This window comes from Sapajus apella, unplaced genomic scaffold (assembly GCF_009761245.1).
Source record: "Sapajus apella isolate SASKATOON/1434 unplaced genomic scaffold, GSC_monkey_1.0 scaffold12, whole genome shotgun sequence".
NCBI classification, from domain to species: Eukaryota; Metazoa; Chordata; class Mammalia; order Primates; family Cebidae; genus Sapajus; species Sapajus apella.
This window is the reverse complement of record NW_022436952.1, coordinates 33,243,887-33,254,340: the sequence shown is the minus strand read 5'-3', so window position 1 is coordinate 33,254,340 and position 10,454 is coordinate 33,243,887. Positions and strand designations below refer to the sequence as shown.

Sequence of the window (10,454 nt, the reverse complement as noted above, 5' to 3'; positions counted from 1 at the left end):
CTGGGGATGGGGGTAGGCTGCCCCCTACCAGCGCCTCTGGCAGAGCGGCTGCAAAACACCTCCGGCACCCGGTGGGGAGCGTGCATCCTTTGAAAAGGGACATCAGTGACTGCGGTGGCGTCTACCCGGGAGAAACGCAGCCGATGCAGCTGGTGGGCCCCACTCGGGCCCCAGCGCCAGCCGGCGATGGGAAGGAAAAAATCAAACCTAAAACAGGGGCGAGCGGAATTGCGAGGTAGGCCCTTGCCCGTGTCTCATTAAGGAGCCGCGCGCGCCCCCAGGCTGGTAATGCGGAATGGACACGTGGACAGAGGAGGGGGAGCTAGGAGTGGGGGGAGTCTCCGTGGCGCGCGAGCCGTTGGCCGCGCGCTCCGGGGCCACGTGACCACGGGGAATCTGGGAGGGGAGGGGAGCGAGTGCGCCAAGCTCCGCGCCCGCTTCTGTCCGGGTGGGCGCTGAATCCCGGACGGAGGAGGAGGGCGGGCGAGCGCGAGTGTGTGTGTCTCTCTCGAGTCATTTACGGCGGAGCAGCCGGCGCGAGCGCCGAGGAGGCGGCGACAGCGGCGGCGGCTGCTTCGTGCAACTGTGGCTCCCCCCACCTCCTCTTCCTTTTTGCTCCTCGATTCTTCTCCCCCACACACGTCCATGGGGAGCCGGCTCCCCTGCCGGCACCTCCTCTCCTGTTGGCCCCGTAGGCACCAGCTGCAGCTTTTCTGGCCGCAGGCTGAGCGGGTGCCGGGTCCCCTGGCCCCTGGCGCCGCGCCAGCGTCTCACCTCCCGCAGCCCGGACTGGCGCGGCGATTCGCTTGCCCAAACTGACTCGGAGAGAGCGGGAGCCCATGCCTGGCCGCACCGAGACAGCGGGCGAGCGGGCGTCCGGGGGCAGGGCGGGGGCGGCGGGGAGAAGGAGGCGTCGGAGACTCTGAACCCCAGAAAAGTTCAAGGTTTGTGCAGGTCCCCCCAGAGAAGACGAGGAGCGAGGTGAGGTAGCGCGCCCCTCTGCTGAGACAGCGAGACGGGAGCGGAGAGAGGGGTGGCCCGGAGCTGCCGCGAGCTGGTAGAGCCCCTCTGCATCCTACAGCGTTTGTGGTCATCCAGCTGGAGTCGACGCCCTGGCCAGGAAGGGCTTGGGTCGGGGCGCATTAGCCAGCTTTCTCTCTCCCTCGCTTCTCCAAGCCCCATCTCCATGGGGCAACCCGTTCCGGCCGCGCCACCCTTGCCCCAGCCGCCGAGCTGCTGCCCCGGCAGGAAGCGCTGAGCCGGCCTGTGTGGAGCCGGGGCCCTGACTGGAGAAAGCGCGCTGGAGCCGAGGAGCGAGCCCTGCGAGGGGACAAACATCTGGCCGCCCGTCTCGGGCATCTGGTCTGGGCGTCGCCTACGGTGGTGGCGACCTGCGGCGCTGGTCTCAGCACCGCACGGAAACTTTTCCTTCTTCAGATGGATTAAAGTTGCCTGGATTTTCTCTTTCTTTGAGAAAGACAGCATTCATTTGCACCTGACCGGGGATTTTTATGCTGGGCTGCTGCAGCGGCTTGGAGGAAGAAAGCGGCGCTATCCATGTGGGGTTACTACTGGAGCCGAGGAAACCGGGGCTTGCTTTGGAAGTCTGCACCCTCGAGCGAGTTCGGACTCGAGCTGGGCCGTGGGGCCCAGGGATTCAGCACTGGGCTCTAGGCAGCCCCCGGGACACCCGCAGCCACCGGGCTCGGGACCGCACGTGCGGCTCCCCCCGCGCCTCGCAGATCCTGCAGGGGGCACCAGCTGGGGGTGGTGGAGGCTCCTCCCGCCCGGAGCTGCGCCCCCACCGGCTCCGAGGGTGTAGCCGCCAGCGCCTGGGACGCCCCCTCCCCGCAAAGTGTCCCCGAATTGCACTCTCTGGCCCCGGAGCTGCATCTGAGACAGCCTGGCACCACGGCCGCCCCGAGTTGGATGTGACCAAGCCCACCCTGGGGCCAAGTCGTCGTCGACTGTTGCCCTCTCGGACCCCCCCGCCCCCGCCTCGGCCATGGCCCCGGGGATGTCGGGCCGCGGCGGCGCCGCCCTGCTCTGCCTCTCTGCGCTGCTAGCTCACGGTAAGTGTCGCGGCGCTGACTCGGGGTGAGAATGCGGCAGGGGCCGCTGGAGGGGCACGGGGAAGACTGGGGAGAGAAGCACCCACACCCCCTGGACTCGCGGCCGCCACTCAGGGCTTGGCGTCTCGGGCTGCAGCTCGAGTTCCCGCCAGCCCCCGAGCCCTCCGACGAGCCTTGCTGAGGGGACCGAGCCCGGCGCCAGAAAAGGATGGGGGGAGGGGGTCGCTCCAGTCCTCTCCGGGTTATAAAGAAAGGTTCCAACCCGAGGGTTTGGGGGCGTGTCCGCCCACGGAAATCTAGAGCGATCCGAGGGAACCTCTGGATCGCGTCCCGGCAGCCTCCCGGCCCCGTCTCTCCCTGTGGCCGGCCGGGCTGGGGGCTGTTGGGATCCGCCGGGATCGCGTTTCTCCCCTCCCGGGGCGCGCAGGCCAGTGCGGGGCCGCGCCGCCCGCCGCCTTGCTTCCTGCGGCTGTCCGCGGGAAAGGAAGTGGAGTGACTCGGGGCCCGCGAGCCGCCGCGGCTCGCCCGCCCGCGGTCCTGTGAGCTGCATCTAAATGGCCGGTTTAGGCGAGCCCGGAGGGCGGGGGTCTGGGCACCAGCACAGGCCGGGGCCGCTGGCGGCGCGCGGAGGGAGCTGGCTCCGCGCTCTCGCGTTCTGCAATCTGTTGCGTCTGCTCCCCAGGCTCGCCCCGGGCTCCGCGGTAAAGGGGGTGGGAGAGGGAGAGACAGGGGTTGGCCCGCTTTGGCGGTAGGACAGCGGGCATACGGGTAGGGGGGCAGCGGGTCTTTGAACAGCCCCCCAGAGTGGAAATTCAGACCAGACCGAAAGAGGCTGCAGCGAGCCTTCTGCAAGCTGGAGACGCTCCAGGAGGCGAGGGGCGCAGATCTTGGTGGGAGGGAGAGAGCTCCGAGAGGAGGATGGAGAAGCGGGGCCCTCTGCCCCCTCCCAACGTGAAACCAACAGACCTGGGATACATTTTCCCAACCAGCAAGGCGTGGCGGGGTTGGGAGGCGGGGGTGGTGTTTCGATGCCCCACGCTGAGGGATGAGTCTCGGGCAGGATGGAGGGCGCTTAGATGGAGAGGGCAGTGGACTCCCTGCATTGGTGGAGCGCTCTCGATGTGCCGGGCTCAGCTCTTGCTCAGGTCTGCCCAGTCCCTAAGAGCCTGCCCAAGCTCGCCAGGAGTGTGCCCAGGGTCTCCAACCAGCCGCCTGTCTCACCCTGACCAAAGCGCATTCTCAAGGTTGAAGGACTAAGAAAAGGAATGGGCTCTCGGAATCGTAGGGTCCTGGGGCTAGGAGCGGGGAGGGGAGCAGGCCGACCTCCGTCTATGGGTGGATTTGTTATTCCTGGCTGCCGGTGATTTCAGCGGCGTTGTTTTGCGTTCAGTTCGCCAGAGACAGCTAACCTCAATTCTTTATGGGAGGAATGGGCAGACCAGCGTGCCAACAGCGGAGCGAGGGTGAGGTGGGGGAAGGTGGAAGTGCAGCGGGGGAACCAGAAATCTCTAGGCTCTGTGTGCCACCCTGAGAATCGGGGTGGGGGAGAGGGAGGTGGGCTGCCTGTCTTTGCACTGGAGCTGCATGGGCTTCACTTGTGACCTAGCACTGGCCGGTGGGGACTTTCCCTGCCCGGTAAGAGGAAGCCCAGGAACCGAGGCCTGGGTCTAGGTGGGTTCTTCCCCTCTACTTACATCTTGCTCTCAGACTTCCCTTCCCAAAACCCAGCCATGGCCTCACCTCAAACGCTAGTGATAGGCAGCTTAAACTCTGTCATTAGGGCCCCTCTGCCCACCTTCCTGATCCTGAGCCTGGAATTAAGGATCCCTTTCCCTTCCCCAACTGCCAGAATCCTGCCTGTTCCTAAGATGCACTTCACCTGGGCCTTTGCATCCTGGCTGCCTTCCCCTGGTCTTGGTCTTGGCCTGCTTTTTCCCTTAGGCACCAGTGCGCTCTGTGTGCTCCATTAGTCCTGGATTGGTGGAGGCAGAGCCATGGGCTATTCCCTCTCTCTCCACACAGCCAGCGCCTAACACAGTGACAACACACATAAGGACACAGGGCTTGGCTGCCTGAGCAGAAAGGAGGCATTTGAGGACCCTATGGTCTCCTCACCGAGCAGACATTTCCCCTCCTGACTTTCTGGCTCCCTTTCCAAGCTCTGTCCCTGAGTCCTGAACTCCCTTCTCCATCCCATGTCTCAGGCTTCTCTACTTCAGAGACGGGTGCCAGCACATACTTAAAGAATGCCCCAGATAAGTAAGGCCAGCATGATAGAAATCCCCCCACAATAAAACCTCATCTTCCCTGGGCCTCCCTCCTCCAGGGCTGCCTGATGCCCACCTAGCCACCCCTTCCCCCTGTTAAGAACAGGGTACAGGGACTTAATCTCCCTTCAAGCTCACTCTTGATTGGGGTTTCTGGGCTTTTCTAAAATGCTGGGAGATAGAGGGACAGTTGCAGTTTTCTGTGCCTGGCAGGCAACTGAGGCCACAGGGTTCTGACCACACAGCCAGACTGGGAGCCAAGAAGCTTGGGTTTGTTTCTGTCTGACTCTGGCGCCACCAGGCAGGGTGACCTTGGACTGCCTCCCTCACATTCCCTGTCTTCCACAGCCAGTGTGGTCTCTGGCCCGTCTCTCCCCTTCCCAGTTTGCTCCAGGACTCCTGGACAGAGGCCATGTGTGAATGAAGCCCCACCACCTTTACACGGCCCAGTTCAGCCCATGAGGTAGGCAGAGTGGTGTGTCTGGGCACTTCTGCTCTGTTCCCAGTCTCCAGCTGTCTTCCAGGGAACATCTGTGAAGGCCACTTTCTTGTATGTCATCTTTGGGGAGACTTCCGGCCCCATTGTTAGTTCGAATAGGAGTTTGGGGGGCAGGGTGGTGGATAAATCTGTTAAGAGAGCTGATTATGTCAGCTCCCCACTACCTATAGGATCCAAGGGTATGATCATTGCCCTGGCATCCAAAGCCCTTTATGATCTTGTCCCAGTCCACATCTTCACTTCCATGGTACTGTGCCCCGTGAGGTATTGCATTTCTCATCTTCCTGCCTTTTTGCTTTTGCATCCACCAGCCCCTCCATCTAGAATACTCTACCTCCCGAAATCCTTACTTAACCTTCAAAGCTGTGTTCAAATGTCACCTCCTCCAGGAAGCCTCCCTAGTTTACCCCCTAGCTTCTCACTGGCAGCCCCCATACCCAGTAGAAATAAATGAACTTTTTCCAGGACTTCTTTGGCACTTCATGCTACTTTTCTAGCACTCCTTCCTCATAGGCTGCTGTGTGAAGCCTATACATGGGCATGCTTACCTGTGTAATCCCCCTGATCCCCACATTCTTGCATTTAGGGCAGAAGCCATGTCTTCTCTGTGTTTGCATGACTCTCCAGTGTTTGGCATATAGCAGGTGCTCAGAGGAAATGGATGGAGTGGGAGGACAGCTCTGTATCAAGGGACTCTCAGCATTAGTTGAAAAGGGAGCTCTGGGGTAGAGGGCAGAAGAGGGGCAAAGGAGGAGACGGGGAGAGATACCACGTAAGCGAGCAAGAGGGTGGAGCAGGCCCACACCATGCCCCTTACAAGATCCATGTGTCTCAGGTGACATGTTATGACATGGTCTCACAGGATACAAGTGTAGTGTCCAGGGTCATTCTGAATACATGATTTCAAAACATGTGTCCTCACCTCTGTGATCCCCAGCCCAGCAACCTCGAGTTTCTTCTATGCGTTGTGTCCACACACGCCACCCCCAGCCCCTTGATCACCCAAGCCCTGAGCCCTTTTGGAGATGCAGGAGGAACACACCAGGGATAAACACCAGCCTTTGGGAGGCCCCCTTACTGCTAGGCGTGAGGGATGATGCTTGCCTCTCATCTCCCACACCCATCTTCCTTCTGGCCACACGCAGCCGTATTCCACAACACAGCCTTGTTAATGTTTAAGACCAGTAGGTGGGGATGTGTTATAAACTTGGTGGCAGAAAATGAGCTTTATTGGAATCCATTCTAAGGACGGCTGGTGCTTTGCAGTGGGAGATAAGGCCACTGTGAAATACCAGGGCTGGACTTGGGTGTCTCTTAGGCCCTTGCCGGGGGCCTGTCTGGAGCTGATAGACCCTGGACCTCAGATTAGCAGTGGGTGCCGGCGATGCTGCAGAAACTGAAACGCTGAGAGGCACCAGCTCCCACCACTGGGGTCTGGCCCACCTACCTGGGGCAGGGGAGTGTGCATTGGGAGCAGGGTCTCACCTTGTTGCCCTGCACATAGTGAGGTCCACAACATTGAAAGAGGAACCACCAAATCCAACCTCATGTGAATGAGGAAATGGACACACAGGGAAGGGACTGGCCAAGGTCACTTTGCAAGTTTGTTCTGGAATCAGAACAAGCACCAAAGCCCAAATGGGGCTCCTGGCTTCGCTCTCTACCCCAGACTCCTCAACAGATTCCACCACGTCTACTGTCCCCTCTCTCTGCAGCTTCTTCCAATGATGGGCGTCTAGCCTCAAGTCAGCCTCTGGTTGTAAGCAGTCATGATCATCAATCACCAGTAGCATTCCTTAAACCTTACGAAGTGCTATGAAAGAAATGTGAGGGGTTCCAGACCTGATCCCCAGCTCTCTTTCAATAGCTCAAAGTCCGATTGCCGGGGATGAGACAGAGGTCCAAAGTCTTGAAATTCAAAGCAGCTTGAAATCACACAGCCCTCAGGATACAGGATATGTGGGTTCAAACCCTCACTTTGTTATCAGTTTGCTGTGTGGCCACAGGAATTTCACCTGCTTCTCTGAGTCTTGTTTTCCTGCTCTCCCAAATGAGAGGGGGTGGTGCTCTCCAAGCTCCCTTCCCACTCTTTTGTTCTGTGATGGAGAAGCCCCTTCCTACCTCCTTCATCTTCCTCTGCCCAAGCCCATGCCTCCCTTCCCTGATGCCTGCAGCAGATGCTAACAGGTGGATGTGATTCTTCCTCCCCATTTCCTCTCCAGGGTCTTCCTTACTTCTTCCTTGCCTGTGCTTAACACAGAATTTTAATAAGAGATTAATGAACCAGGTGTGTGTGTGTGTGTGTGTAGGAACATAAATTTCTTTAAAAATGTTCCTTCTGTCTTTTTAGATGAAAAAGAAAAGTAGGCCTTCCTATTACCAATTCAGCTGGCTCTGCCATACTCCAGCAGGACACATGTCTCAAGGATGGGACAGTATATCAGAGCTCCAGCACTCAGCTAGCTACTGCACGGGTCTCTGGGGAACAAGTGGACTGCCCAGAGAAAGGGCAGACCTAGACAAGTGAGGTCAGTGTCGTGACAAGTGGGGACAAGCAGGCCATTAGAGTGGTCTCAGGACCCACGATCCGAGTCCAGGCATCTTTAACTCCTTTACACACTTCCACCTCAGGCCCTGCTGACTAGCAGACAACCCAGCAAGATGAAGTGGAAAACCGAAGCAGTTACCTAGATAATGCTTGTTGCATGAATGAATGAGTGCAAGGATGAATAATTCAATGCCAAAAAAAAAAAAGTAGAAAAGATAATTGAAGAAAATCTTTTTGCCTAAATTATCTAGGTTATTGCCTGCCCTTGAAAAGTTCTGCTTTTTATCAAACTTTAATCCTTCCTGCTGCATTCTCACCCACACCTTTTTGGCCTGTGAGAATGAGCAAATGGTTATTCTCTTCTCTTACCTGACTTTTTCTGTTCAGTTCAAACTGATGACAGTGGGCAGGATCTGTGCTTGCTGGTAGAATTTCTCAGATTTTCTGTTTCCCTGGCCCTGTCTTTCATGACCACTGGAGTTGGGAGAATGATGTACCCAGTGTTACCAGGATGGAGAGGATGATTCTTAAAATGGCCCAGGTTCTCAGCAGTATCTCCATCCAAGAATCCCAGAACTGAACTTCAGACCCCACAGGGCCTGTCCCTGAGAGAACAGGCAGCTAGGATGCCCCACCCTTACCCCCAAACCCCTCCCCAGGCACACAGACCTGGAGCTGGCCAACCCTTAAACAGAATCAGTGACAGTCATACTGAGTGGCAACCTCTCTCCTTTTCTGAAGAAGAAAAGAGGAGGGGGGAAATGGTTCTTGGACTTGGGGAGCACCCAGTATAACAAGGGAGGCACAGTCCCATCTCCAGAGAGGACCCAATATGATGAGGGAGGCACAGGTCCAGACCTCAGGGGTAGCCTTTCTTCCTTGCATGATGACGGTCTGATAGTGAGTGATGACCACTTTTGCCCAGAGATTGTGGGACCCCACAGCCTTCTCAGCCCTTCCTGGTCTCCCCTTCCCCCACTTCAGTCCCCAGGGTTCTGGGGGAGCCTGGCTCTTGTCCAGAAACCAGTGTATTTTTAGTGGCTTGGCACAGGGGATGCAGTGGCCTTGTCATGGTGAAAGGATGGTGTCGGTGGCAAGCAGGAGCGCAGGTGCACACTCATGCACACCCACTCAGTCACGGTCATACGCTGCTACACTTGAGCATTCTAACACTTCTCCAGCTCAGATCCATGACGGCATCTGATTGTCACAGTGGCTGCTATCTGAAGGCAGCACTGTGATTCCCTTTTTATGAAGGGCAAAGCTGAGGCTGAACAGAGTCCTGGTCACGCTGGCTCTTGAAGTCAGGTGTTCTGACCCTGCCTTTGGAGGTCGTCTTGTCATACCTCTCTGTCTCCTGCAAACAGAATCAGCACAGATGCAGGTGGGCAGCCATGTGGTTCCATATACCTGAGTGAGTCCTACCCCGTGCTGTCAGGGCCCGCTGACCCTTCCAGTTTCCTCCTGAGACTTTCTCTCCCCTTGCCTGCCGTGCTTCTTTCAGTCCCTTGAATAAGTTATGCCCTTTTTGCATGTCACAGTCTTTGTACATGCTGTTCCCTCTGACCAGAACACTCTTCCTCTCCATTGCCTACTCAGCTTTCAGGCCAGAGCATATCCACCACTTCTTCCTGGAAGCCCATCCCGATTCTAAGAAGCACAAGGACCCACTACTCACTGCAACTCATTGCAGATTTGCCGTGGTTTTAATTCTTCATTGGCCAGCTTCCTGCTGCCTGAAAGCTCAAATGGATCTGGACCATGTGTGGTCTCTTCCCTGTCTCTATATTCTCAGTCTGTCTGGGTAGGGATGTCTGGAATAAACTAGGCAGTCAATGACTTATCAAATGAATAAATGAATGAACCATTGTACACATACATGTACACAGAAACATTGTCACTCAAGTATTCAGTTAGTGCTTACTACAGGCCAGGCACTGTTCTAGGCACTTGGTTGTAGTCAGTTCACACAATAAAAATCCCTGCACCAATGGTGGGTGTGTGTGTCAGGAAGAGATGTGCAATATACATTCTTAAATATGCTGTAGGTGGGGAAGGCAGACAGTAAATAATAAATGCATTGAATAAGTGAATTATATATGTTGAAAGGCAACAAGTGGTTTTTGTTGTTGTTGTTTTTCTGAGATGGAGTCTTGTTCTGTCCCCCATGCTGGAGTTCAGTGGTGCCATCTCGGCTCACTGCCTCCTGGGTTCAAGTGATTCTCCTGCCTCAGCCTCCTGAGTAGCTGAGACTGCAGGTGCACACCACCAAGCCTGGCTAAGTTTTGTATTTTTAGTAGAGACAAGGTTTCACCATGTTCGCCAGGCTGGTCTCGAACTCCTGACCTCAGGCGATCCCCTCACCTTGGCCTCCCAAAGTTCTGTGATTGCACACAAGTGCCGCGTGTGTGTGTGTGTGTGTGTGTGTGTGTGTAATTTTTATATTAAGGCAGGGAAGCAGAGTAAGGGAAATTGAGAATTCTGAGGTGGGTGTGTGAGTAGAGGAGGGATGAGCAGCATTAAAACCAATGACCATTTGATAGAATGTCCTTCAGCAATGATGTTAGGGAGGTAAATACCTAAGAGCCTTCGCCGCAGAGGGACCAGCCAGGGTAAGAGCCCTCGGGGAGTGTGCTTGACCATTCAAAGAACAGTAAGGAGGCCAGTGGGGCAGAGCTCCTCAATGGACTGGGAAGGAAGAGGAGATGGGGCTGGGGGTACCCTGGTAGGACAGTGACTGGCAGGCTGAGGGAAATAGGGAGCTGTCATGATGGAGGCCACAGGCCGGCTGCTCTTGCCTCCCCAGGGCATTCGGGATGCTAAGCAACCTTCAATTTCTTTCACAGATTTGGATTTTCTTACTAATTACCTACCATTACAAAAAAAAAAAACCAACTCAGGGGCAGTGATTACATGCACTTGTTTGGTCTGTCTGATCTTACACCACTGTGATTTGGGAAGTGTGACAGTGGCAGGTCTGGGGGCCCTTGTGTTCAGGGACTGCAAAGTCAACTTCTGAGTCCCTGAGCAGCCCACAATGGCCCTAGGTTACCGGTTGCTCTGACCTC

General features: G+C 56.5%; 1 protein-coding gene across 1 annotated transcript in view; it reads left to right on the top strand.

Moving 5' to 3' along the window:
• Nucleotides 1-375: 375 nt before the first annotated feature.
• Nucleotides 376-10,454, top strand: part of TMEM132E (transmembrane protein 132E) — a 65,967-nt gene continuing 55,888 nt past the window's right edge. Inside the window, exon 1 of the mRNA XM_032280899.1 lies at nt 376-2,072. Coding sequence (XP_032136790.1) covers nt 2,006-2,072 — 67 coding nt within the window. The 5' untranslated portion in view covers nt 376-2,005. The remainder of the gene's footprint in view (nt 2,073-10,454) is intronic.